This window comes from Hippoglossus hippoglossus, chromosome 12 (genome assembly GCF_009819705.1).
Source record: "Hippoglossus hippoglossus isolate fHipHip1 chromosome 12, fHipHip1.pri, whole genome shotgun sequence".
Lineage (NCBI taxonomy): Eukaryota > Metazoa > Chordata > Actinopteri > Pleuronectiformes > Pleuronectidae > Hippoglossus > Hippoglossus hippoglossus.
This window is the reverse complement of record NC_047162.1, coordinates 18,191,445-18,219,411: the sequence shown is the minus strand read 5'-3', so window position 1 is coordinate 18,219,411 and position 27,967 is coordinate 18,191,445. Positions and strand designations below refer to the sequence as shown.

Genomic DNA, 27,967 nt, shown 5'->3' with positions numbered 1-27,967 from the left:
TTTCTGTAAACAATAAAATAAAGGTTGAACTATGTCACAAATTCTATGTGAGCATTATTTTCAATATGCTCCAAAAATATGTGGCTTCAATAACAAACTGTCCACCAGGGGGCAGCATCTATCTGGAAAACGCCTCCCCAGGACCTCATGGAAAAACGTTTTCCTCTCGTGACAGAACCACAGACATTTAAATATTCATGTGTCTGTGGTCAGAAGCTCTAATATAAATAAAAAAGACAACCTCTAATAGAGTTAGTTAATTAAATGCAAAGTGACAAACCCGTTTAGGAATAAGACAAATAAATCCGGAGGGAAGTTTAAATAAAGGAAGTTTGTTCTTTGCTCATGAGACACGCTCCTGCTCGCTGGGTATTGAAGCTGCTCCATGAGGCTCCTGGTTCTGGCCCCACCCTTGGCAGCTCCGACTGAACACGTTGGACCAGTGATGACTCCCAGAGGGTGTGTCCTGCACACGGCTGTGAACCAGCCCAGTGTTCACCTCCTCCTCCTCTTCCTCCTCCGCCTCCTCTTCCTCCTCCGCCTCCTCCTCCTCCAGAGAGAAGACGCAGAGTCGTGCGCCTCTCACCCGGAGAAGTGGCACAGTTTTTACGCAGCGGCTCAGTGGATATTCGACTCTGCTGGAAGTTTCCACCACAGCCCAGTTTGACCTGGAGGACAAACCAGTGCGAGGCTCGGGTACCTGCAGGATCTGTTGGGCTCTCCGGTCACCATGGGGGACGTGGTTTCCTCTCACCTGGATGAGGGCAGGAGGGAGATGATTACAGGTAAGACACGAGCTGGACTTCACCCAGTTTGTGGCTTTAAAAGTTTTGATCTTCAAACTGAAACTTCCCTCAAAAAGTTTACTATAGCTTTAGGTTTTTAAACTGTCCAGTGGGGATATAACTACACTATTAACTCTACTATTTAATTTGATTTTCCTGCTCCTTTGTCTGTGAATCATAAAAACACACGCTACTGTCCTGGAGTAATCTTTTAGATGAAAAGAACTTCTTTGTAATCGAGTTATCAAACTAACTTGAAACTTCAAAAACAGCTTTATTAAGTTTTTATATCCTCCAGAAGGGAAATCACCACAATATCTGCTTTATTGTTCTTATTAGATTTTCCTTTCTTCCTTCTTTTTGTTCTGAATCGTATAAAAACAAATGCGCCGGAATAAACTCTATTTCAAGATGAAACAAACTTATTTTAAACCGAGTTATGGAACTAAGCCGAGGAGAGAAATCCACTGAAACTTCAAAAACAGTTTATTACAGCTTTATTAAGTTTCTACATCCCCCAGAAGGGAAATCACAATATCACTTGTTGAGTCGAGCTCTATTTTTAAAACAAACAAACTTTTCTTTTAAACCGATTCATGGAAACTGAAACTCTGCAGAAATTGTCTCATAAGATCTGTTTAAAAATCCTCCTCCCCCACCTGCTCTCCTGTCATTTCTATCCCTGCTTTGTCGCCCTGCTCCCCTGAATCCTCCAGCTCTGCTGCAGGCCCATTTCTCCGAGATAATAAGTAGGTTTCCCAAAGGCAAGCGTGTTTGTATAAGTTCGGGACAGAGTGCTATTTAGGTCTCAGATTGCTGCAGCCTCCCACTGTGCACGTCTGTGTGATCGTTTCAACCGGGAGCAGGAACAAGAAGAAGAGACTCCCGTGCACGTGTGGATGAAATTATAAGACTGTCCTCACTTTGGAGAAAAGTTTGTTTTTTAGTTTGACTTTTGTAATTACATCCCTCAGAGCTGTGCTTTCTAGAAACTGCTGCGTCTGAGTGGTTTCAGGCTGCAGGACGCTGCAGCACGACAGGTTCAGGACTGTCCTTCTGTTTACTGGCAGCCCAACACTTGCATGAAGAAACCACTTCCAGAAACCAAGGATTGTGTCCTTGAGGTTTGTTGTTGATGGTTACGGGAAAAACAATACTCTCAGAAATAGTTAGAAACTGGAGGAATAACATTGTTAGAGGCTGAATCGTTGGGTGTTGGAGCTGTGCATATTGTGCATATAAACATATTTAATTAAGTTTAAATCACCTACAAAGGATAAATGTCAGATATTTTCTGGTTTTATCATCTCAAATGTGAGGATTTGCTTCTTTTTCTCCGTTTATATCATGTTTATATCAGCTCTGGGACATTCTGCAGATTAAATAAACTGTTTTTATTTGAAAACAATGAATTAATTTATACATTTCATCTCTAAAAGTCCACTTACTAGTTTCTTTGGTGGCCTTTCAGTTGCATCTCAGTTGGCCTGTGTTGTTTATGACAAAGGTGTGGTGCAGTGCATCTACCTGCGAGCGCCAGTTATTCATTCCTCATTCCTCACATCGCGTCATTTAGTTTAGAGCTATTACAGTCATCAGCTTTGTTTGAAATAATAAAATAACATAACAGGCAATATCTCCTGAGAGAAAGATAGAAGGAGTGCAGCGCTGTGTGAGAGGAGGAGAAGATAGTGAGTGAAGCTGCAGCGGTGAAGCAGGTAGAAACATGTCACAGGATTATTAGCTGAAACTGTCTGGTTGTCACACACCCTCCCTCTGATGAGCGCGAGCCGCCTCCTCCCGCATGTACGTGCATGGATGAATAGTGTATGTCCTTTAAAGTACAAGCCACAAACCCTCTCTGGTTAGTGGGTGTGCACGTTGTCTTTTTGTGTGTGTGTGTGTGTGTGTGTGTGTGTGTGTGTGTCTGTGTGTGTGTTAGGATGACTCTGCACTGGGAGTCATGTTTGGAGAGTGTTCCTCCCTGCACATCCTCACAAAATGATCTCCTCCCTCGTGTGAGCCCACATAAAAAGACGCAATGTGCACATAGTCACGCGCACACACACACACACACACACACACACACACACACACACACACACACACATTTCAAGAGACCTGTGTGATCACCGACATTCATCCGCCAATGCTGCAGGCGTTCCAGACGTTAACCTTTTTCAACACGATCAATTAATTCTTCCCTGGGAAAGATGTGAAAAGGTCAGAAACCGCTCACATTCTCACACTGTGAAAGAAAGTGATGAAAAAGTTCCTGGATCTGCACCAACATTCTTTCTTCAGTGGAAATCCGTTCAATTGTTTTTGCGTAATCCTGCTGATAAACAACGAAAAAAAAGGAAAAGACGAGTGGTCGTCAGTGGAGCGTGTTCCTCAGCCACGGCCCAGAAGTACAAACTACACACACTCACAGATATCAGGTCTCTGGACAAGATTGAAGATTGAATTTAAGGAGGTATTGCACTCATGGTTCCCAGAGGATGAACCCCCCCCCCCCCACCCCCATAAACACATGTCAGCTGGGCTTTGCTCTTTCAAAATAAAAGGGCACGAACATGACCTTGCCCCATCCAGACCAATGGAGAACAAGTGAAGATCTGGACTTCGGTTTGTGCACTTACAATGAAACAGAGGATTGGGTGTGTGATTTATGATGTGGTCTTTGCTCCCAAATTCCAATTTCCAAACTGCCCTAAAAAGTCCATGTGCCGCGTCCCAGTCTGCTGACTTTGGCACCGGTAGGACCAGTGGAAAATACCCAGAGTATTGGAATGGAGCACACATATACGGTGGAAGTTTACTCAGGTCCGGACCTACAGAGGATTTAAATTCTTCATTCAAGGAGTTAAACATTGTTTCAGCCGTCTCACTATCTTCCTGTGACCTTCTAACCCGTCCACTCATCTCTCCCCCTGGTCTGACATGATGTTTTTAATTGTGTGTCCTCCGTCTCCTCCACATTCCCTCCACGTCTGTCCTGTCCTGTCAGCTCTTTCCTTCCTGCTCTCCCACTGCAGGCCGGCCGCCGCCTCCTCCCTCCTTCCTGCGTCGTCGCTTCCACAAACACATCGCAGCCGACACTCGTCTGACGCTGACCGAGTCAAAACGCAGCGATTTTCCCAAACTCTCACACTTTGAAAGTTTGGGAAAAGCTCGTGTCTCCTCCTGCACGTTCCTGCTTTATTTATAAGATGCTTCCTGCAGAGGTGGGAGAGAAATGCTGAGTCAAGCAGAGAAAAACAATCATTCAATATAACTGATCCCCAAAATGACTCAGCTTCTTCTCTAACCTGAGGCTCAAACTTTTATTATTTCCACTAAGGAGTTTGTTTTCATCTCTGTCCGTTTGTTTGTCAGCAGGATTTTACAAAATCTACTGGATGGACATTTTCACAGATTTCTTATGAGAATAATTCATGGATCTTCATTTATTATTGAATAATCTTTTATCAAATATCTTGTTTTGTTCAAGAATCAACGTTAAACCCACAAATATTGAATTTATAAGAAAAATAATACTTTTAAATTGACGCTCAGGCTGAATTGGACAGGAAGACGAATATATAAAAATATTGTGACCAAAATACTATTAACATTTCAAGGAATAGTGCAGTTATTAAAGTGTGTTTACTTGGGTTTAAATATTTTATTGTGTAACCATGAAACAAGACATTTTAAACTAGTGCATATTCGCCTCTCATCAAATATTTACTCACAGTGTTTGCTGAGCAGTTATAACATTCAAATGTCTTTTGAGTGCATCGATTGCCGATGACGGACGTATGACACAGACGTGACTGATCCAATGTTTGCTATCTAATTTGAAATTTGACTATATGACACTTTTCCTGAAGAGCTGATAGCAGCAGTGGAAGTGAAGTCGTCTTTACATGAGAACTTTATCAACGTCCGTCTACACTCACTCAGTCAATGTTTAACAACGAAATATGAACTGAAACACAAACTTGAAACACTTTACTTTACCACCGAGTTGATTTCTATCTTGAAAAACCTTCTACCTTCTATATGTCACCAAATGCAAACGTGATCAGTTTGTGTCGTGTGATGTTTAGTTTGGTTTCCCTGATCTCGTGTCTGTGTCTTGCAGCTCAGACCAGAGACGTGATGAAGGAGTTCAGCGACGTGTACGAGCAGCAGTACGCCGTCGCTCTCTTCAACAGCGTCCGCTACGAGATAGAAGGAGGAGGCGGGACGCAGTCGCAGCTGCTGCACCGACAGGCGAGTTCATCCAGATACATCCGATAGGACGAGGCCTCCACCTCCGACTGGATCTTAATCATGTCTGAAACTAACCTGAAGTGATGTCTAAAGAAAGTGGATATTGAGGAATAATTCCAGTTTGGTTATGAATTTTAAAAGTGACTTCACTTACAGTGACGCCATAAAGACAAACAGTCCGACGCGCAGGAAGGTTTGAACCCAGTTTAGCCCAGAGACTGAAAATAAAGATGGCCGACATGACAGCTCCCCAAAAGTGAAGCCAAAGTGTCCTGATCGCCCTCTGGTGGCTGGCTGCAGTACGGGTCATAAAGCTCACCTCCGACATGTTAGTATATCGATATTTTGGCTTCATTTCTGGACAGTGGGAGGAAGCGGAGACGCGTCGTCCATCTTTATTTAAAGTCCATGTGTCATCCAAAAGCTGAAGGTCGTGTGTAAACCCTGATTGATGTTAACAGATAATTAACGTTGTAATTAAGAAAATAAATTAACATGAGGCTAATCTGTCTAATCGTTTATTTACAAATTAGGAAATTAAAAAAAAGCGTTTCAGAAATTGAGGAACATTAATTTCTCCAGGTTCCTTCAAGAAGAAATCCACACGTTTGTTTGTAGCTAAACGATTTGTTAGCTTCCATCAATACGAGCTTTGTTCGGCCGACGGAGCTCGATGATGCTCACACGCTGCATGAGTGAGCTCATTCTGGGGTCGACGTGCTCGGACATCACCTAACGATGGGAACCCCCTGCTCCACCTCCCTGGTTCTTCTGTTCCTCTCGTGCTCTCCCGGGGGGGGGGGGGGGGAAGTGGAGCAGATTTCACACACGAGCGGAGACGCCGTTTGTGATTCTATTATGATCGTTCATCTGCTGCCTTCAGTTACGTGGAGGACGGCTGCTCGGCACCGAAACGCAAAAATGACGCATCAAGCAGCACCGTGCAAACACAAATACACACCAGAGCTCTTTAGTTCCTTAGTGTTGTTTTACTAAATATAACATTTGCACCTTGATTACACGTTTTCCTGCATAATGACACCCGGCCCTTTGATACATGTCCTCCCCACTATCTCTCCCCCTTTTCAAGCTTGGGTTTTAATGTCAAAAATACTTTAAAAAGTACATAAAATCCAGGTGAATACTTTGCAGGATCATCCCTTCCTCTCTGCTCTACTGCCGTCAGTCTGCTGTGTAATACAGCGTTTCAGTTGTTGCTCCTCCTGCGTCTGCGTCTGTCTCGTTCCGTCCTTCCCCCTGAGTCACTGGATTATTTGATCTCAGACAGGAAAACCCAAAACACAGTGTGTGGTGTGAATCCTTGTGCAAATACTGCACCGCCCATGTTTGGAAACACCTGGTTTGTCCTCAAGTCTCTTGCACAATTAAAGGAGATCACAATGAGAGCATTATTAAAAAGTGAGAGCATGGAAACACATGATGAAACTGTCAAATATCAAACCGCATTATTATTTATTTTAGATCCCCACATCAGCATCAAAAATCCATATGGCTCGTTTTTCTGTTTATAAGTTAAATATCTATTGTATTGTGTCTCAGTGCTGAGGGTCTGTTATCTTTCAGGACCCCCTGGCGGGCCGCACCATTTTCTCAGGGAGTCTGTTTCAGTACCTGGAGGAGAACAGGAAGTGGAGGAATCGCTTCGTGTCGGTGCCGAACACCTACAGCTTCGACCTCTATGAGAGCAAAACTGTGAGTTTTTCTATTACTGGACGGTTTCTGTTGACTCGGGCACTTGTGTTGAAAGCGCTCTGTGTGTTTGGCTTCTCTCTCTAAACAGGCACATGACCGGGAGCTGCATCCGAAAGTGACCATCAGCTGTGCCGGGTACAAGGCCCTGACCTCCATGGAGGAGTACCTGGAGCTGATGAACACCAGCCTGCCAGGTCAGACCCGGACACTACATATTCAATCCCTGCTGCACCTGCTTGTTTTGCAGTTCACCTTCTGAATCTCATAGTTTCTTGTTTTTTCCGTCATGTGACTCGCTGCAGGAATCAAAGCCCGAGTTGGCAGTCATCCGTTCATCAAGTGCGCGACCCAGTTCCCGCTCATCCTGTGGCACCCGTACGCCCGACACCACTACTTCTGTGTGACGACGGAGAAGGAGCAGAAGAAGTGGCACGCCGTGCTGCAGGACTGTGTCCGACACTGCAACAACGGTAACAACACACACACACAGACACACACACACAGACACACACGATAATCTCACCTGAACGAACAGGAATTAACAGTATACGTCAACACATCATGAATGATTATGAAATGCAAATAAATGATATTATGAAGTATTATAAATAAGTATACAAATAAAGGAAACACAAATACGACCAAATATTAGAACACGAATTAAGTAAACAAACCAATTACAAACAAATACATAAAATATGCTGTAAAATAAGTGTTTATATTGGGAAACATCTACTGATAAATGTCTGTGAAAGGCTCATACCAGCTCAGGGACGGTTTCTCAGTGTCTTCGATGTCCCCTGTGCGATGAGTGTCTCTCTACCTTCTGTTGGTGATTCAGACCAGGGTGTGTGAGTCTCACTGTGTCGCAGTGTTACGTCCTCACATTCCACTTGGGTGAGCTGGTGGATTGAGGAATATGAGATGCTGCAGGAATGATATGTATTTGTTTTCTTAATGTTCGGTCGCGCTCGCAGTGAACGAGGCGTGTTGTCGTGTTCGGAATCCAAGTTTTAAAATGTTGCGGCCGAGACAGAGTCCACATCCCTGATGGACGTTTGTGAGAACCCATCATGAGGAGGTGGTCCATTGTGTCGTCATGTTGTCGAACTGTATCTCTCGACAACACAACTTTGTGAAAGATAATTGGTAGAAGTGATTGACCTGCTTCCCGGGTTGTTCACCACATGGCATGGTGGTTACTTGCACGCTCGTGCTTGTGCATGTGTCATCTCATGTTGGGATGTGTGCTTTATTTAGACTGGAGTCAGAGAGAATCAGAAAGTGCAGATTTTTGGGGAAGTCAGGATCAAAACACTAAACGACAAACAGACGGTTGCCGCAGTGAGCGTGATCAGGCTCGTTTGAGCTCCACTGGCTGCAAAGGCACCGAGCGTAGATTATTTATTTTATTTATTTATGTTTTATCATCAGGATTCATCTTTTTCTAAGGATTTTCCTGAAAAATTAGGAGAAAATGAACCGGAGTCGTTCTAAAGTGTTTTTCATTGAACTCTGAGGAGATAAAACACATCTTATTATTATCAACTCCAGATATTTTGGCAGCAAAGCACTAGATCATCTACATTCTTAAACAGGCGTAAGATCTGATCCACAAACACAACACTTTACCTCGGCTGACCCTCGTCTTCAAACACGTACATACGCAAGCATGTGAAACGCCTCTGGGTGTGACACCCGGCTCCGACTGCCTGGAGCCGACGTATGGTTACATCTATCTGGGATCGCTGCAGGGTCTCGCTGGGAGTCAGTAGAAGCACCAACGCTCTACACGTCTAAATGTGTCCAGGTTGAGTTAGTGTCAGTGTCGGTCCTGCATCACGAGCAACACAATCGAACCTCATACCATTGAACTGAATGAAAACGACACGTTGGTTCTCCGCTCATCAACACACTGACAAGGTTGCTTAACCTGATCTGACCTTGTTTTTACACCACGGAGCCGTCCCACTGTGCTGCGTGTATTCAAAGCCTCCTTAACCACACACCAACATGCCAACAGTGGTTTTCTCACAAGTAATTGTTTGAAAACATCCAACGCATGTAGTGAAGTGAGAGGAGCCAAAAAAACTACAACAACAGGGGGGTGGGGTTGAGTTAAAGGATTTGAATGAATTTGAAACCAGACTGTAGCGGGACAAGAGAAATCTCGTCTAGCTCGCTCTTTACTTCCCGAAACGACCTGTCCGGGCTCGCTCAGCGAACGCCACAGTCGCTGCTGTACATTCCAGCGGGGAGGCTGGGCTGCAGGAGCCTGTTGTTTGTACTGTCACCGGGGCTGCTGGAAGTGTGGACTGGCATTCATGGGATTTCAGCCTGTGCCGACACGCCCAGTCTCACCTCCACCTTGTTGGTGTCGTGGAGGAAAAGCAGAACCAGTAGAGGAGTTTTTTCCTGAGGGTGATGAATGGTTTTTACAGCCCGAGCCCTGAACTCGCTGCAGTTCCTCTCAGTCATTAGACCTGTAGACACACACTTACATGAACTGTACATACAAACACTTCTCACACTTTATACACAGGGCTCAATAGAGACAGGATATCAAAGACATTTCGGTATCTGCGTTTATGTTTGCAGACAGGAAAACTTTTATTTTACAGATAGAACAATACAGAAATAATTTCCATGTATGTTTCTTATATTTTACGTGAAGAATATTGTACATTTAAAGCCTGATATCATAAGGGTTTGATGACGACATCGTAGGAATCATTCTGTTATTATATATAGATATTGGTCAGTTTTTAAAGCCAGTATCTGTCACGCTCTAGTGCTAATACAGTAAATCTTTACTAGCTAAAAGAAACGTATCTGAGGTTGAGCTCTTTATTTCCTAATGTACAGAAGTGATGATTCACCTCTGAATTCAAACATCATGGTAGAGAAACTGCTGCGGTGGCCATGAAGGAGAAGCTTCATGCAAAGCAGCTCTTCAGCTGAACTCAGATACTATTCATGTGTGACGGTTTTGAATCCACTAAAGCTCCGTTTTGTTTTATTTTAAATATCTCTCCGATGAAACGATCGGCTGCCGCTTTGCATCTTTTTAAACATTTGCAAAGTGACCTGTTCATCAGATCCGAGGTCCGGCTGCGGGGAATCGTGTTAGGAATCAAACTCTGCTCTGAGCTGGAGAAACACCATCACGTCACAGCACCAGAGACAAAGCATCCTCCCCCACAGCCTGTATTTGTGTCATTATGCTTCATGATGGTTATCTGTAGTGTGGGTTCCCCGTCCTCCTGCTGCTGGAGACAGAGATCTGCTAAACTCACCTCTCCAGTCATGTGTCCGTGATGTCTGCGGCTGATGGTGGGTTCCACTCAGTGTTTATTGTACTGTGGGTTCCGCCGGCTCCATAGAGCTGAACCATATGGAGGAACACTACTCATGCATGTCAGCGGGGGGGGGGGGGGGGGGGGGGGGGGGGGAGCAGCAGCAGAGAGTGTTTGAGGCAAATGTTTAAAACCTGCGTCCAAAACAAGGCAGGTGGCCGAGAAGCTGAAGTCTGATCAGACCATGTTTGACATCTTAAACTGCGTAACGGGTTTTAAAATGTCAAATGTATGAAAACAGAGAAAGATACTGCTCGCTCGCACACACACACACACACACACACACACACACACACACACACACACACACACACACACACACACACACACACACACACACACACACACACACACACACACACACACACTTGAGGATATGAAGGCCTGGGAACTCGTCCCTGGCTGCTGCTAAGATCCCACCAACCGGAGCGTGGTGAGCAAGGCAGGGAGGGAAATGCCTCAAATAAAAAGAGCGTGGTAAATGCTGCCACATGTGCTGTTTGTAAAAGTGCACACACACACACACACACACACACACACACACACACACACACACACACACACACACACACACACACACACACACACACACACACACACACACACACACACACACACACTAAAGAAAAACTCTAATGTGCTCCTTGATCTTGCTTGGTTCAGACACATGGAGAATGTCAAGCAGTTTACAGGCTCGGGCAGTTCGGCCAAAAAATATTTTTCTTTTTCTGTCGGCACCGAGAGGAAAGTTCTCATTAAATGAGCAATTAACTTGAAATGTAGAAAAATTCCCTTCCAGGCGTTTTTACACCGGTGATCTGGCTCCAAATATGAACCTTAAAAGAATTCGAATCACTGCTTAAACACTTTTTTAAAAGGTTAAAGCAGGAATATATTTTACAACATCTAATAATCAAGATAAAGGTTTGGAATGTGGAAGGTGAAAACCCAACGAGTCACCACAAAGCACTCTAAGAATTTCCTGACAACTTCCTGTCACGGCCACAACAGGAGATTATGAACTGTACAGTGGGTCAACAGTCCGTCATCATCTGCTAATCTACTGGATCTGTATGTTCTGTGTGCGAACTGCTGGGACACGCGTTAAATATGAAACAAGAAGCTTCCAAGAGGCTTTAAGAGATAGAAGAGGTTTTAAAAAAGTGTGTTATTGTTCTGTCTAGTTGTCAACAAAGCAAAAAAAACAAAACAGACTGTAGATAAAGATGGAGATAAGCATGACGCCTCCTCAAAAGTTAAGCCACAGCATCTGGATCGCCCCCTGGTGGCTGGCTGCGTTATGGGTCTTAAACCCCACCTCCTCCGTGTAATCAGAGTGCGCTTCAAATTCCTTTTTTCTCAAGATGTTTTCTTACATTTTAGGTAGTTAGGTAGTTCTAATCTATGTTGAAGTTCACTTTTTCAGGTAAATTAGTGTATAATTAGTTATTGGATGGAATAAAAACGAGGTGATTGACGGCTGAGACGTGATTGGTTCTCGCTGCTCTGGCTCCAAATGATGTTATCTGCGCCAAATGGCAACGTTCATATCCGGGATATTTTCTGGACAGTGGGAGGAAGTTTATCTTTATTTACAGTCTATGGTCTTGAAGTGTCCAAACCATCAGTCGGCCTCGTGCATCTCCCAAGTGATGACCGACCCACCTACCAGCACGACAGTTATTTTCCCACCGGACTCCTAACCTCAGTATCCAGTGAATCCACTTGTGCCAAAACAAGCGAACACGCAGCCTTCAGCCTGAGTTACTGAGCCGGCAGCACAGACGGCTTCCTGTCTGCCTCCGTCCACCCGCCGCTCGACTCTCCGGCCACTTCCTGTCTTTGTCAGCCTCCTCTGAGTCACAGACTTACGACTTTCGATCCGCGCTCAGGCCGCACACATGCACGTCTTTAATTGTGCGTGACAGACCTGACACGTGACCCGACCGTCGTGTTCAACGTCCATTCATGCACAACGCAAAACAGGGAACTCCAGTATTTCTGTCATCTGATTCCACAGCAAATCAGCCAAATCACAACAAGAGTGATAATATACTATAGACAATATATGATTACACTGACTGAGCACTTTGTTAGGAACACGTGGACACTTGTTTATTCATGCCAGTTATCCGATCGGCCAATCATGTGGCGGCAATGCAGTGTGAACAACATCCTGCAGACACAGATCAGGAGCCTCGGTCAGAGTCAGAATGTGGAAACTTGTGATATAAGTGACTTAACAACAACGTCTCAAAGGATGAAAAGAGCTGAACCATCCTCTAATTACACATCTGTGCATCAGACACGAGACACGAGACTCTGTCTTGTTTCCGCAGGAGAAAACACAACGGAAACATGTGACTCTTTAATATAAAGTCGTGAAACTGCTAATTAAAGCCAAGTCCTCTTCCATTCACCTGTTTACAGTCTGTTGTGAGGGAGAGAGGCAGCTCTTCAGCTGGAGACGTACGCCCGTAATACACAAATACACGTTAAGAACCAACTTCCTTAAAAAACACGCATGTTTGTTGAGCTGCTTCTGTTGTGCAGTTTTGCTGGGAGGGGCGGTAACCATAGCAACCACATGAAATCCGTCCTCCCAACACGCCAACATCTTCCTGTTTTTGGGGGATGACACAGCCGTGGTGTGTGACAACGGCCGAGCGTGTGTTGTGTTGTGTTGTCCAGATTTAAACCGTCACACAGAGGTGACTCAAGTTTAACTGTCGAGACGGAGAATCCACTGGACCCGAGGAACTAACACCAAGTTAACGTTTATTTAGATGTTGCAGAATAATTCAGAGAAAAATAAATAAAAAATTGACCAACTGTGCATCGTCTGAAAAAGGGAAAAGGGGAGTGGGGTGGGGTGGGGGGGGGGGGGGGTGTCCTTTAATTAATGTTAACAAACGTCTGCTCTGCTCTCTCCTGCCCCCAACAGGTCTGTCAGAGGACAGCACTGTTGAGACGCCCGCCTTCACCGACGCTGTGAGACGCCACAGACAGAAAAAGGGACACTACGGGACCTGGGACATGATGTGCGGAGCCCCCCCGCAGGTCAGGACCTCAGCACTATTTTTTAGGTAGTTCTTATCACACAGTGGTAAGTTTGGTTTTAACTGGGTTGAAATGAAAAGCTGAGACTTTGAATCTGCCTCCATTTGGCGTCAAAGGTGCAAGATGGCGGCACCTTCATCCGAGATGGTTTGGCTTCATTTGTGTACGAGGAGAGGAAGTGGAAACGCATCAACCATCTTTATTTACAGTCTGTGGGGAGTAACTTTTAAACAAGTGCTATGACCCCTAAAGTAATAAGTTCAGCTCGGGGCCATAGTTCAACTTCCTCAGATGGATGATGGATGATGGATTTTTCAGAGGCAGCGCTGCTTTCCGGAGAAAAAAAAACGCTTTTCCTCAATAAACGCAGCTCAAGAAAACACTCCACCATCTACCTCCAGCTGACACCCTCCCCTCACACTTGAGAACAAGAAAGCAGCCACACAAGACCTTCAAAGACCCGGCAGCCAGACCCCACCCCTCACGTGCACATGCGTCCTCTCACACTGTTGAATGGGGTCTCCGCCGTGAATGAGGCCCTTTGAGTCTCCTGCTCCAGCTCCATCGTGTGCGTGAACGTCACCTTTTCATCATTAAACCAGTTTCTTTCGAGCTCCAGGAACATAACAGTATTTATATTTATAACTGTGGGGCTATTTGGGGGTATTGACATTAAATACATTGATGTGTGAGATATCAAACCAAGGTAACGCCAGTCACCGTCAGCTAGGCAGCAATAACACAGAGACGTTATCATTTCATCGGCTGCTTTCAGTCAAACAAGCTTTTAGTCAAACATTACTACAATAAACCTTTTGTTTGTCAGGCCTTTGTGATCCTGGGGTAGAAAAAAATACTTTGCCTTTGTCACAGCCGTACATTACCCGGCCAAATATTTAGTTTAGCTTAGTTAGAACCTGGTGTGTGTGTGTGTGTGTGTGTGTGTGTGTGTGTGTGTGTGTGTGTGTGTGTGTGTGTGTGTGTGTGTGTGTGTGTGTGTGTGTGTGTGTGTTGTGCCACTGAGACCTGCCTCCCTGCTTCTCTTTATCCAGCTGTGTATCATCTCAATCACTCCACTGTATCCACGTAACCACACAGGAAGAGGCTGCATGTTTTCCAGGTTTATTTCTGTTTCTCGCTTGTTTTTCCACTACACCCCCCTGTCTAACAAAATAAAAGTCCCCAGTTGGCACGTTGCCTTAGCAACAACAGCATCCTGTGCCCGTCACAGTGTGAACCACAAGAAGCATCAGGAAGAAGTAAAGCTGATACAATCCAGTCAGATGAATTATTAAGACAGAGGCTCGAGGCATTATGGTTTCGTCCCATTGTGAACACGATATATCAAGAACGCCTTGATGGATTTTCTTCAAATTTGGTTCGAATGTTCAGTTTGACACAAGGAGGAACGGATTAGAATTTCTGTCTTCAAAAGTCAAAGGTGACCTTATAAATCATATTAAAGGGATTTCTTAAAAAACCTGTTCTTTTTGTTGTTTTATCTACTTACACATAAAATTACTGTAAATATACACTTGTATGTTAAAGTGCAAATCCATTAATACTGCGTGTTGTGTGTGTACAGATTCTGGCTAATCTGGTGATGGAGACTCTTCACCCCGAGTTAAGAAATGTGATTGGTCCTCGCCTGAAGGGGAAAATGCAGCAGAGGCAGAGGAACTGGATGCTGGTGAGTTGCTGTCGCATTGTGCAGCGAGAGAAGCAAACCAGTCCAGACCAGTGACGCTCTCCAACACCTCTCTCTCCTCCAGGTCTCTGACGCTGTGTACAGGCAGGTGTTATCTCAGACCAAGAGCCAGTACGGCGCCCTGGTGGACGCCTGCGAGGCCCAGAGGGTTCAGCTGGACGCGAGGCTGCGAACGGACATGGACCAGATCATCACGTCCAAAGAACACGTCAGCAGCAAGATACGAGGTGACCGAAGATCTGCGTGACGCTCAGCTCGAAAAAACAATCTGAGCAGCAGCAGTTTCTGCTGAGAGAAGAATTACTAAGAAGTTTAAAGGCCTAAAATTCAGATGACTTAATTTTTGACTTTTGTAAAACCTATTAAGTATAAAAACTCGAGATATCTGTAGTAAATAAGCAAGATGTAGTGAGTAAGTTTAAAAAATATACATATTTAAGGAGTGAATTCAGAGCTATGATTAGAAAGGAAAGAAAAAAGTGTGAATAGTTAATTTATTTATCCTTTAATACTTTATAGCGTAATAGTTTCATCTACTTTCAACTGCAGTTTACGTCGTCACGCATCCAACATGCTTTGCACAGTGAGTTGGTTAACGTGTTGCTCGCTGTGCCGCGTAACACGATCTTCCCAACCCTCAAGTGCATGCTTCATTGTTCACCCACTGTTTGCCTCGGTGAGGTGTAGCCGTGGTTTCTCCGGCTCAGGGATTACTGGCACAGCAAAGCGCCGGCTCTGGTCGCTGAATAACGCCACAGTGCTCAAATTTCCCCAGGGTGCATTTGGACACAGGGCGATAACGTGGGCGTCTGTGACCGAACGTCCGCCTCATGTTTGAGTCTTTTCTGTTCCTCCTCACCTTGTTTCACTCCCTTTCTGTTTGACTAGCTGCCTTCTACAGTGCCGGGGACAGTCCCCCCCTCCCCCCCTCCGAGTGGACGCTCGTCAAATTCCTGTTCAAAAGTGAATCTGGCACCGGCCGCTCATTTTTTTCATACGCACTGTTTTCCCTAAAGTGGCAGAACTGCATTCCATCACCTGCAGTATATATGGGCCGTTTGTGACTCCATCTCGCAGATAAGCTTCTATATAAGTCAACTGTGCAAAAAGATGCAGGGTCGCTTCACGTGCAGATGTGAGAGGTTAAATTCCAGCTGTGATCTTTACTTCATCCCTCTCGTTTAGTTGAGAAGTCACATTTCTAACGACTGGGCGTGTCTGAGAGTTAGGTGAAAATGAAAGGTCCCGGGCCTCCTTGGAAACAGAGTGTTTTCTTGAACATCATAGCACACATACCAGCGACGTCAGCCTGTCAAACAATGCACTTATCATGTGTCACTTATTTACAAGCTGCAGCACCTAACCATTAGTGTTGTTCTTCTCACCCTCCGGGCCTCGCTGCTGCTGACGCGCAGCTCTGGTGTTGCCCAAGACGGAGCCGCTCCTGCGGACCAGCGTCCAGCCGTACATCAGCTCCATCCTCGAGGCCCTGATGGAGCCCACCAGCAGAGGCTTCTCGGAGGTCAGGGAGGTTTTCTTCAGGGAGCTGGTGGAGATCAGCAAGAACTCGCTCAATGGAGGGGGCAAGGACAAAATGGGAGACGTGAGTTATGCTTAACCGGCCGCGAGTCTAAAGTCAAAGGGGACATATGATGCCAATCAGAGCAGTCTGGTCTTCATCAGGAGCTAAAACCAAGCGTTTCAGGCAGAGGCTGAAACGAGGAGCAGCAGCAAAGGACAGGATGAGGAAAGATGTGTTTCCTGAACATTAGAGAATGAAAACAGTTTCCAGAAATTACCCTAGTTAAAACTTATGAACTTTGATATGTGCAAAATGTCTCCTTTAACCTGTCTCCAGATGTCTCTGCACTAATCAGTCAAGACGAGCTGTTAGATAACAATGTAATAAAGAGGAAGAACAGATGGACGACACAGATGTGTTTTCATCTATCAGACTTATGGTTTATGTGCTCGAAAATCAAAACAATGAGCTGAAAAGTTTCCTCATTCCTACTTTTTACACATGACAGCTTTACAGTATCGATCCTGAACAATCAACCTTTTTCTGTTTTGGTTTGAATACACTTTTAAATCTCCCCCCCCCATCAGCACATGGAGAGACTGTCCATGCTCGCCTTCCACCCCGTGAAGATGCAGAGCTGCTACGAGCAGGTGGAGCAGCTGAATCTGGAGGGGCTGCAGCAGAGGTTCGACGTCGGCAGTCCCTCCGTGTTCGTCAGCAGAGCTCAGATCCTCATGAGGGAGGTGAGGACGTCACACACCTTCACTCTGTTTACGACCCAAAGAATTAGGATTCACCACAATCAGCAGAAAACTGGACAGCGCGGGGGAAGTCTCTACTCCCACCTGCTGGACAAGATGTGACCTGGCTACGTCTGCATAACCTGAAGCTATTTGTTGATATTTTCACAGCAAATGGACAACGCTGTTTACACATTCGAGCAGCTGCTGCACCAGTGTTTGGAGGGAAAAGAAGAAGATGACATGTGCAAGACCATCCAGCGATGCCAGGACAGGGTTCTCAAGGTAAAGCTGACAAAGTAGTAACACATCTGTTTATGACTAACAGCTGGAAGGATGCTGAAAAGGTTTTCTGTATTTTACTTGCAGCACATTACATCAGTCCCCAAACAAAGGTTTTAGTTATTCTTTGTGGTCCTTAACCATGATGGTTTAATTTCAAGTTTTCTTCCTCCACCCAGATACAGAGAAGGTTAGTTAGAGTTCATGTGTGAGTCTCACAGCCTTAACAAGTATTTGGAAACGTTAAGTCAGGTATCTAGATGAACTACATATTTTACTCTTGACCCTAAAGAATAAATTGTTGAAATGTAGTTTGTGCAACAAGTAGACAAGCTGTTATGAGTCACATCTTTAAAATGCATTTCTGGTTCTTTCCCGTCAGAAATATGATTACGACAGCAGCACAGTGCGAAAGAAGTTCTTCAGAGAGGCTCTGCTGCAGATCATCATCCCGTACATGCTCCAGCAGCTCTCACCCTCCTGCTCACCTGTGAGTAGCATCCAACACTCACATTATCCCCATCACTACTTTTATTAAAGTACTGAGACTGTTTCCACCTGTGAACAAGGCTGATATTACTCTGTATCATGGATGTATCATGCATGTCAGGATGTCCGGGGATCAGTGATAACTGAAGGCATCAGAAACAATAAAGGCCATAACAGGCAACTTTGCCTGAAGCTCATTCGTGTCTCGTCCTTCTTCAGGAGCTGCCTCGTTTCAAAGAGCTGATCTTTGAGGACTTCTCCCGCTTTCTGCTGGTGGAGAACATGTTCGAGGAGGTGGTGCTGCATTCCGTCACCAAGGACATAATGATGGGTGAGGAAGAAGAAATAAAAGCTGTAGCTGTAGAGATGTGTGATATCGTTAAATCAGACTCGTGAGCACAGTGATTGATTGTCTTGTTTCTTTACGTGTCCAGCTGTGAAGGAGGCGGCCGTCCAGAGGAGACACAACCTGTACAGGGACAGCATGGTTCTGACAAACAGCGACCCCAACCTGCACCTGCTCGGAGAAAACGCCTCGGTGGACTGGGCCACCAAATTCGGTGGCGAGGATCCCGACAGCTCTGTCATCGGTATGATTGAAGGAGGGGGTTCTGGGAATAGACGCCGGCAAGTGGTGTCCATGATCCAGCTGGACGGGGTGCCTCTGCCCTACGAGTCCTGTCTGGAGGTTCCGGGGGTGGAGATCATCCCGGAGGAGGACGGCGAGGTGTTTGACAAAAATATGGAGTACCAAGAGGAGGATGAGGAGAACGAGGACCTTCCCAAAGAACCCAAGTCTCCTGATAGCGTGACTCAAATCAGGGACCTTATTAATCCGATAGTGGAGATGGTACTGCCGGTGTCAGAGGAGGAGCAGAGCGACGTCACCAAAGGGACGCAGCCGACCAGAGGCATCCTCACCTCGGAGGGCGGAGTGCAGGAGGAGGTGACACACGTCACCACCATAGTGGAGGACGTCCCCAGGAGATCTCTACGAGACAAGACGTCCCCGCATGCAATCCTCAGGCAGCTGGTAGGAAGCAAGAAGGAGAAGGCTGATAAGGAGGCGGCCATCAAGAACGCCACTGAGGAAATTCCTTTGGCGGCACAGGATGACGGACTGATTGCGGAGGTCTCTGCGGGAGAATCAGATTTGGAGTCAACACCACTGCCGACAGACTCCAGCTCGCGAGAAGACAGCGGCTTCCAGTCGCCGACCAATGTGGAGGCGGACGAAAGTGAGCCTCGGCCAATCACAAACGGCCTGAGTGGGGAGGACAAAATCATCGACCCGGTAGACGTGGAACTGATTTTAGCGTAGGAAGACGAATGTTCTGGACATGAGTATGAAACTGGAGACAAACTGCAGACAGAAAACAGAGTTGACAGGAGAGGAGAGGAAAGAATTCAGATTTTATTTAAAGGTTTAATTTGTGTCTTAATTGTTGTTTATAGTTGCACACTTCAAAACCCAACTCCCCCCCCCGTCCCGTTCTGAAACATCTCTCTGGAGACTGTCTCCTCTCTGCAGCGTTTTCTGTAAACGACAATAAAACTGACATTAAAGGGGTTTGCTTGCATCGGTAATAAGATCAGATTGATATTATTCTCAATTTATCTCAGATTTCATGAAAGTTAGCTTTTAAAAGTTCAGCTTTTGCTACAGTGCAGGTAGATGAGTCGTCCTCTAATGAGCACAGCCTCTACCTGGGCAGCAGGGGGTGCTATACCCATTCATTAGACACTTCTGGGTTGGTATCTTTGATCTCTTTAAAGCAGTGGTTGTCACCTGGTCCAGAGTAACGCCCACAAATATAATCAGTAAAAAGTGTTTAAAAGCATTTTCTTACTTTTAACAGCAAATTTGTCACAAGGGTAATCGAGCCAATTTCACAAAAAAATTAAATTCCGTCCCTAAAATAAGTTATTTTATTTTGAATATTTTAATTTATCTTCGGACGCCTGCGAGGTCGGGAATCACTGCTTTAAACGACTGTTTCCTTTTTTAAAAAAACATATTTCTTTCCTCGTTTGTGAAATGTTATTTTAAACATTTAATTTGTTTACCATGCAAACATTTCTTAAATTTGCAAAATGGCCTTTATGTTTCAACACGTTTCAGGATATGATTGTTGCTTCCACAGTGATTCTTACATTTTATTCCTCTGGGGGGGAAAATAACCAGAACACTTTGTTTCTCGTGACCTTGACTCGACTCGATTGAACTTGTAATTAGAGGACGCCGTCTCAGTGATTACAAGACAAAAGAGTGACTCCTTTTTCTATTTAAAAACAGTCTTTTATTATTTAATTCCATCTCTTCTGGGTAAAAGGGAGAGTTCAACCCAAAGTCAAACGTATTCACTGCTTTGTTGGTATCAAGCTCCACAGATGTCTGGTTTTCTTCTATGTGACAGGGATAAACTGGCTTTTCAATTAGGACTATGTGGCGTCCTTCCCTGTGTAACAATACATGTGAAAGAAAAGACTGTATCACTGATATTTGTCCTTGTGGAAGACATTTGCTCACATTTATATAAACAATCGTTGTGTCTCTGTGTATAATGAAAGGTGATGATGCAAGAGGTTCGATAAACTGTAAATATTAGACTTCAATTACTAAAATAAATCCGTCTGTATTTTGAAGGTGTGTTGTGTTCTAATCATTTTCTCAGATGCATCCTGGAATTAACATTTTTATAATACAATTCCTACACTAGCACTTCATTAAAATGTATTGATTGTAAGTATGGCAGCTTTAGTCAGAAAATACAAACATACTATTGACCTTTTACAAACTTATAGGAAACTTCAGGAGCTGTAAAATAAGTGCTACCACATTTTTGTTGTAATCTCTCTCTCACACACACACTCTCACACACTCTCTCACACACACACACACACACACACACACACACACACACACACACACACACACACACACACACACACACACACACACACACACACACACACACACACACACACACACACACACACACACACACACACACACACACACACACACACACACGAATTATTTTCCCTTATGCAGTTATGTGTAGTTCACAGACCAAGGTGCAACTCTTTCTTGTCTCCATTAAACGTTATGAGTAAAGGAGTTGGTGACCTGTTGTGAAATCCTCTCTCATTGCTGCCTTCACATTCAGACCCACGACCATCACCTTCCCCTGTTGAGTTAATCAGCTCAGATATGGTCAAAATAAAATCATTTTATCAACTTTATTCTTGATTTCAATGTTAAATCAGTAAACAACCTCAGATGATCAGACACGTTTCTTCTCATGTTTCACAATCAGTTACAAAAATAGTTTTATTGAGCATGTATCAATAAAATACATCCGAAAGCGTTAGTAGCAAGACACTAACGGTTTGTCAATGATTTCCACAGAACCACATGACCTACGTGCACTGTCCCCATACACATGTGAGAGTGACTCCGATCTGTACGAGGTTCACGAGCTAAAGAGGAGAAAGAAAAATCACATGGGCCAGTTCCTCTATCTGACAACCTTAAAATGACCTGTGGCTCAACGGCCGTCAGTGCTGATCAGAAAAATATAAAAACGAAAGCTACAAACAGTGGAAGACTTCCCATTCCCATTCCCGTTTCTGTTCTGAGGACAATTTCTCCTCCTTCAAACTTTGCAAACTATTTTACCATGAATAAATAAAATAAGAGTACAAGGACGCAGCACGTGCATGATTCTAAACTCCTTTAGATGTTTGCTGCGTGTGAAGGGGAAAAGTAAAATGCCTCAGAAACATCTGAAATGTCCAGTTGAAGTGTTTTAAAAGAGTCCGGAGGCCTGACACCGAAGACTGAGATTAGTGACTGGTACAGATGATATGTTGCATTATCTGTATTATTGTGCAACTCATTTTCAAGCATAAAAGCAACATGATTCCATTTTCTTGCTTCCCAAGTGTTAAAATTGGACGAACACTGTGCTGAAGAGCAACAGACCAACATGCAGAAATTAGTCATTGAGTGGTTTCCCCATTTAGTATCCAAAAGAAAAACGACCTCCTCCCGTCTCGAATCCAGAAAGTGAAGTGTCCGTGACCATCAGGTCTGACCCAGCAGAGGGAAGGAGATGAAATAACCCAGAACAGAACCGATGATGACGCCGATGAAGATCCAGATATTGTAGGTCATGACGCACAACATCAGCATGTAGCCGAGAGACACCTGCAGCACGTGGAGGACGGTCTGGATGCCGTGCAGCAACCAGCTGAGGACGAGGAGAGAGGAGGACGTGTGAGGGAATTATGACTTCAGCCAGCAGAGGGTTGAGTGACTCAGTATAAACAAACTCTGAAAAACTAGTATTACCGCCTCACAGTTGTTTACCTCCACAAACCAGACAAGTTGCAGTTGATCCACGTCTCTACAGACGAACGTAATACATGTATTTTGGACTTTGAACTAAAGGTATTGAGTGTATTTTGTCATAATTACCTCCATTAAGGACGTTATGTCTGTGTTTGTTTGTTTGTTTGTTTGTTGCTGTTGTTCTGCTGAACGGATTTTAACGTAACTTGGTGGAATGAAGGGACATTGAGAGTTTTCCCAGGGAATAATTAATGGCCCATTTAGGGGAAGTGTGTAAAATGTTGTTCAGCCTATTCAAGCTGAATCTAAGGGGACTGTTCAGCCTTGGCAGAGGCATGTGCTCTACTGAGTATCTTTGAATTCTTGAGTTATGGCCAAGAATGTGTTCTGTGATGCCACAGTGACCTCGAGTGAAACTGAACCACGTTTGTGACAAATTTAAAGAAAGTGCTGGGATTAAAATGAAACTACAGCAGTGGTATGATGGAGCTACAATACTCCAAACTCCAAACTATTGGTTGCCACTCGCCAATAGAAGGTTTAAGGTTGATTATCTGATCTCCTGGGCTGCAAATACTATTTGATGAGGATCTGGTCCCTGAAAATGTTTTTATTTATCAACATAATTGTGCATCTCATGGTCCCTGACCTGTTCCTGGTGTTGGGAGCTGGAGGAGGAGGATCGATGGGGGTCACGGAGGATTCGGAGGAGCTTCTCCCGAGTGCGGAGCTGCAGTCGCTGTGGAGGGACGAAGGGCTGAGGTACGGCTGTGCCAGCATCGACTTATTTCCCAGCCACAACCTCCAAACCTTAAGCACCTCGTAGAAGACTGTCAGGAGCAAGACGACGAACACCGACAGCGCCATCCCTGCAGACACAAACAGAGTTAACTTCCAGGCATGTTCTTCACGGATCGAAAAATATGTTTCCCGGATTCCGAAAACAACCACAAATGCTTCGCCCAAACCCAACGCCTCGTGAATCCAAGGGCCGCTCCTCCACAAATAAGAACCTGTCTTCCAGGCCCTCATTACACTACTTACAATACTTTAGACTAGATAATAACGTCCAGTTTGTGTTTGACTCTCTGTGACTTACCCACAGGCCCGTTCACGTTCCAGAAGTCGAACAGCAGTGTCACGCTGTTCGACACCTCAAAAGTCATCTGTAGAAAAGACAAAAGAGACAAGTAGTAAAAACCTAGAACCAGCTGGGGGGGGGGGTTGCTGGTCACTGGTTAAATGCTGAAGCAGGTTTCATGGGAAAGAGATAACTGATGCAGGACCAGGTGTTAACAGTGTTGACCTCAATCCTCCTTCCCACCAAGATCAGTTATCCAGACTGGGAGTCAATGCCCTGTCATTAGTCCCATGCTCTTTAATTTCCTGGAGTCAAGTCTCAGGACGTCTTATGTTACTGATCTGAGTGACCTTTACTTTTCTTTTCCACCTTTTCTTACAGGATCATCGACAGAGCAAAAAAAGTGCTTCTCAAAACAAAGGTTTTACTTTTCAGAATAAAATACAGATGCAGAGTAATCTCTGTCTCCATCTACGCTGCCCTCAAAACCTCCTCTGTTCAACATGTAATTTTTGGATTCCTTTAAAAAAAAAAAAACACAAAAAATTGGTTTACCCTGTTCCAAACAGGCGTCTATTCAGCTGATCTCATCCCACAATTACAACAAGATGTATTGTCCCACAAAAGCTCCCTCTGTTCTGCCTGGTTGCTGTAGATATGTGACTGACAGAGGAATGCACTGTTTGTGAGTGTGTGTGTGTCTGTGTGTGTCTGTGTGTGTCTGTCTGTGTGTGTCACCACCACCTGTCCAAATATGACTTTTTCTCACCAGGTGCCCATGTGAGAAAGTCTAAATGGAGCCTGCGCTGTTCATGTCAATAGCGGCAAAAATAAGGCTGTTGATCAATCGACAAAATATTTAGCAGCGTTCCATAAATTATTTATCAAGCAAGGTTATTTAAATGCGTTGCGTTGCTGTTATTCATACCTCTTTATCATATAAGTTGAATATCTTGTTAAATCTGAACAATTTATCCGTCATTTCAGAGACTAACTAGAAAAATTCCAGAGAGCGCATTCCCCAAAAAAGTCCCCTTCGTAAAAACATGTATTATTAGTTAAATCTGAGAAACTGTCACAGCTCACAGTTTTTAAAAGCAACACCCTGAAATTTCTTTACCTTAAAGCAGCAGCTTCCAAATGACCTTACCGGTTCACTGACTTCTGAAATGTTGTCAAACGAAGCAATCAATCAGCAACCCTCCTTGGCAGAGGTGTATGTGTAATACAAGTTTTGCAGCTCCAGCCCAAACGGTCACTGTATGCGAGTGTGTATGTTGTTTTGTGGCATGTGAAGACAAAAGAGTGCGAGAGGATCCCTTCTAAAAAGGTTTTATAGGTTTCAGATATTTCAATAATGTCTACGTGTCATTGGTCCTCATTTCAGTGTGATCATAACAATGACCTCACTATGGTAACTGCTGATCTGGGAGTGCAGTGGCATCCATCGGGGGGGAAAGAAGCTGTAATTAGATGATGTCAACGTTGTAAACAAGAAAACGGTTTCTTCAATAGGCAACGTGGGAGGCAAAAGTGGGCACACCCAAAATATGTAGTACTTTTTGGGTGTAGCAAGTTAATTTGGTCAATTGTGAAGCTGCAATGGGAGTTTTAAATGATCGGTTTGGTTTACAGGTTCAATATTTACGTTCGTTTTTTCCGCTTACGAATTGTTAGCGTTGAGGTTTGTTTGAAGCACGTCTTGTGCTTCTTTACCTGATGTCACTTTACTGCCAAATCCCAGGAATTAACCTGTGAGTGCAGTGTTATTTTTGGGGAAATGATGACCGTCACCATACCCACATAAATAAGCCGTAGCAGAAAGTCAAATATGAACAACTCGAGTCAACAATCCTGCTCAGACCAAGACTTGCTGATCATCGTCAGCTTCTCTATCGAACCCCTTTGAAACTCTTTGTGAGGGATTTCCAGGTAAAACTCTGCTTTCACCTCAAAAACTTTCAAAAGGCTGCATCGGTGTCTCGCTTTGCTTTGTCCCGCACATGACCAAACATTTTGGGATATTTTGTACAAAGTGGTACAGGTACCGGCTGGTTGAACGCTATGTCCGTACCATTTTCAAAATGTTTTTAAAATCTTTATTACCTCCGAGGACGTCGTGTTTTCGGCATCGTTTGTTTGTAAGCATAATCACGCATAAAAACAGGTTTCCACGATATTTGGTGGAAGGATGACGTATGGGTCGTGGAAGAACTCATTAAATGTTGGTGCAGATCTGCTTTCACCTGATGAGAGAAATAAAGTAATTTTAAAAGGGACTGATATTTTCATGTGTGTAATTTGGTGCAGATCCAAATAAAAATCAGGTAAATGTGGTTTGAGAATTGTTGGGCCCTGGGGGAGGTATGCAGACAGGTTTATTGATCTATTCATTTATAAATAAAGGAAATAGTGTGTTCTATGATAATGCAATGTCTGCAGTTTGTACGTATAATAAAATAATACACTGTTCCCCACAGTTCAGTGAAAACATTTAGCAGAAAATGTATTTTTACATGTTACATGCATCTCTATCTAACATGGGGATAACGAGGCTGATCAGCCTTGGCAAACAAATGCCTTTCCCACTTGCCCTTAAATCATAAGAATAGAAACTGAAATATCAATAATTTGCTGTGGAAAACAGTTTAGTATTGAATGTAGGGCTGGAGAATAACACAATATAAACCTGTGAGGATTTGATTGGAAAGATTATGAACACGAATATTGTGTTTTTTTTTACAATATATGAGCCAAAAGAAAATTTGGGGTAGAAACTAACTTTTGTTCCTAAAGTTTTAAAGTAAGTTTAAGTGAGTTAAACCCCCAGCCTTAGTTAAATATGTATTTAACAAACAACCTGCAGCTGAACAAACAACCTGCAGGTCTTTTCAAACTGGGACAGTTAATGTATTTATTAATCTGAAAACTGTAATAAAGATAATTAAAGACTGAATCTACACACACACACAGACAAACCTTTAAACTGCAGTTAACACGTTAGCTAACAAACAACGACACTGTGGTAAAACTACACAAAAAACACACAACTTACAGACATCATGGTGGACTCGCTGGTGGAGGAGGGGGGGTAACGTGTCTCTTCACTTCCCCATCTCAGGAGCTCTCTGCCCGGGCAGCAGCTGCAGGTACAGAGCCTCTCTGGTCCCGGAGCAGCACCGACACACCGCGGAGAGTACGGACACACACAGCGAGGGATGCCGGGTAATGGAGTTCTTCCCGGGGGCTGCACGCAACGAGCCGCTGCGGTTTGAACCGAGGTTCAACTGGAGCTTTTATTCAAATAACCCGGAGAAACACCGGATGTGTCCGTCAACAGCGACGCACGGTTACACAACTAGTATTTATATTGTGTTAGTTACACAAAGAGAGAAGGAGGCGGCGGCCATGTTTTACTGAGCTACTGCGCATGCGTTGAAGCGGAGTTTGTTTACGGAAGCGAAGGGAGGTCACGTGATCGACGGAGGAAGGTGTTCGGAGCTCTGCGGCGGAAACAGACCGGATATGAACATATTATTTAAATAAAATACCAATTAATAATCATATGTGTTCTATCTATTAGTTCTGTATGTTATCTTTATCTCTTATTGCTATTTTATTCTCATTACTGAATTGTTTTCCAATCAGGCACTGGCTCTGCGTTAATCTGTATAGGATTTATATTTATATTTGAATTACAATATACTTTCTATACTTAATATTCTATTGTTTCATTTACGGTGCTCTGTTGTATTGTACATTGTTGATACTGTCATCTTGTCAATTCTTCCATATGTACAGGACATGGATTGAAATGCTGTTTCTCTCTGATCCTTGGTGTAAACATGTAGACAGAATATATAAGTACGCAACATATTAAGTACTCAAAACACAGTACACAAAGTACAACATAGAATGCAATCATACGTCCTATCTCATCTTATATTATCTTATCTTATTTAGAATGAAATATGAAAATCTACAATTGAAAATGCAGGTTGAATATGTTGAATGAAAGTTTTAATATTTTAAAATCAGATCTGAACACATAGACTTAATGTTTGAATATTTGGAATGAAGGTTGAATATATTTGGATGAAACGTGTGGATACAGGGAAAGAAACAGCACTGGCGCCATCCAGTGTTGTTGATGTGTAATATTCTGTGTTTCACTTCCACTCCAATACATTTCAGACAAAATGCAGTTGTTTCTCTTCATCTATGTGAGAATTTCAGTTAAACAACAACAACATAAAGTTTATGAATTAATTGACATTTTTTGTTGTTGTTGTTAAGTTAAGGGAATCAAACCAATGTATTGGTTTAATCTGATTTCTTGTCAACATCACATTTCGGTACCTTTTATCTTTTCTAATGTGCAGTGAAAAAGTGTTGTCACATTGATTTTTCTTTTTTGCATCCATCACTAAAGTAATCGAAGATCTTTTTGCTTTTAATGCAACTGCAATATGATGATCAATTCTACTGAGGCAGATTGATTTGTCCTCTATGGCCTAATAGTTTTTCCAAGCATTTATATTACATGGAAAATTTTAAAAAAGGACTTTGCATTACACCAAAATTTATTTCTCTATTTTTCTGTCAACACCTGTT

The 27,967-nt window shown here is 43.8% G+C and overlaps 2 protein-coding genes across 2 annotated transcripts; one reads left to right on the top strand and one right to left on the bottom strand.

Moving 5' to 3' along the window:
• Positions 1–569: 569 nt before the first annotated feature.
• Positions 570–19,471, top strand: niban2a (niban apoptosis regulator 2a). Its single transcript, XM_034603056.1, has 15 exons — positions 570–785; positions 4,915–5,045; positions 6,630–6,758; positions 6,847–6,952; positions 7,061–7,228; positions 13,059–13,174; positions 14,760–14,864; positions 14,947–15,109; positions 16,298–16,485; positions 16,992–17,147; positions 17,316–17,429; positions 17,809–17,916; positions 18,135–18,246; positions 18,350–19,275; positions 19,308–19,471. Exons 1-14 carry the CDS (start codon positions 731–733, stop codon positions 19,234–19,236), a joined length of 2,538 nt encoding a protein of 845 aa, XP_034458947.1. The 5' UTR covers positions 570–730; the 3' UTR covers positions 19,237–19,275; positions 19,308–19,471.
• Positions 19,472–21,907: 2,436 nt separating this feature from the next.
• slc31a2 (solute carrier family 31 member 2) lies at positions 21,908–26,750 on the bottom strand. Its single transcript, XM_034603064.1, has 4 exons — positions 26,409–26,750; positions 23,372–23,438; positions 22,922–23,141; positions 21,908–22,171 (listed from the first exon to the last, which is right to left on the bottom strand). Exons 1-4 carry the CDS (start codon positions 26,415–26,417, stop codon positions 22,006–22,008), a joined length of 462 nt encoding a protein of 153 aa, XP_034458955.1. The 5' UTR covers positions 26,418–26,750; the 3' UTR covers positions 21,908–22,005.
• Positions 26,751–27,967: the final 1,217 nt, after the last annotated feature.

Excerpts from the sequence above, each read along its gene's own strand:
- niban2a (XM_034603056.1), top strand. The coding sequence starts at position 731 with ATGGGGGACGTGGTTTCCTCTCACCTGGATGAGGGCAGGAGGGAGATG. Across the intron at positions 786-4,914 it reads CAGGAGGGAGATGATTACAG|CTCAGACCAGAGACGTGATG; the intron begins GTAAGACACGAG and ends TGTGTCTTGCAG. Across the intron at positions 18,247-18,349 it reads CACCAAGGACATAATGATGG|CTGTGAAGGAGGCGGCCGTC; the intron begins GTGAGGAAGAAG and ends TTACGTGTCCAG.
- slc31a2 (XM_034603064.1), bottom strand. Across the intron at positions 23,142-23,371 it reads GAACGTGAACGGGCCTGTGG|GGATGGCGCTGTCGGTGTTC; the intron begins GTAAGTCACAGA and ends TTGTGTCTGCAG. Across the intron at positions 22,172-22,921 it reads GCTCCCAACACCAGGAACAG|CTGGTTGCTGCACGGCATCC; the intron begins GTCAGGGACCAT and ends CCTCGTCCTCAG.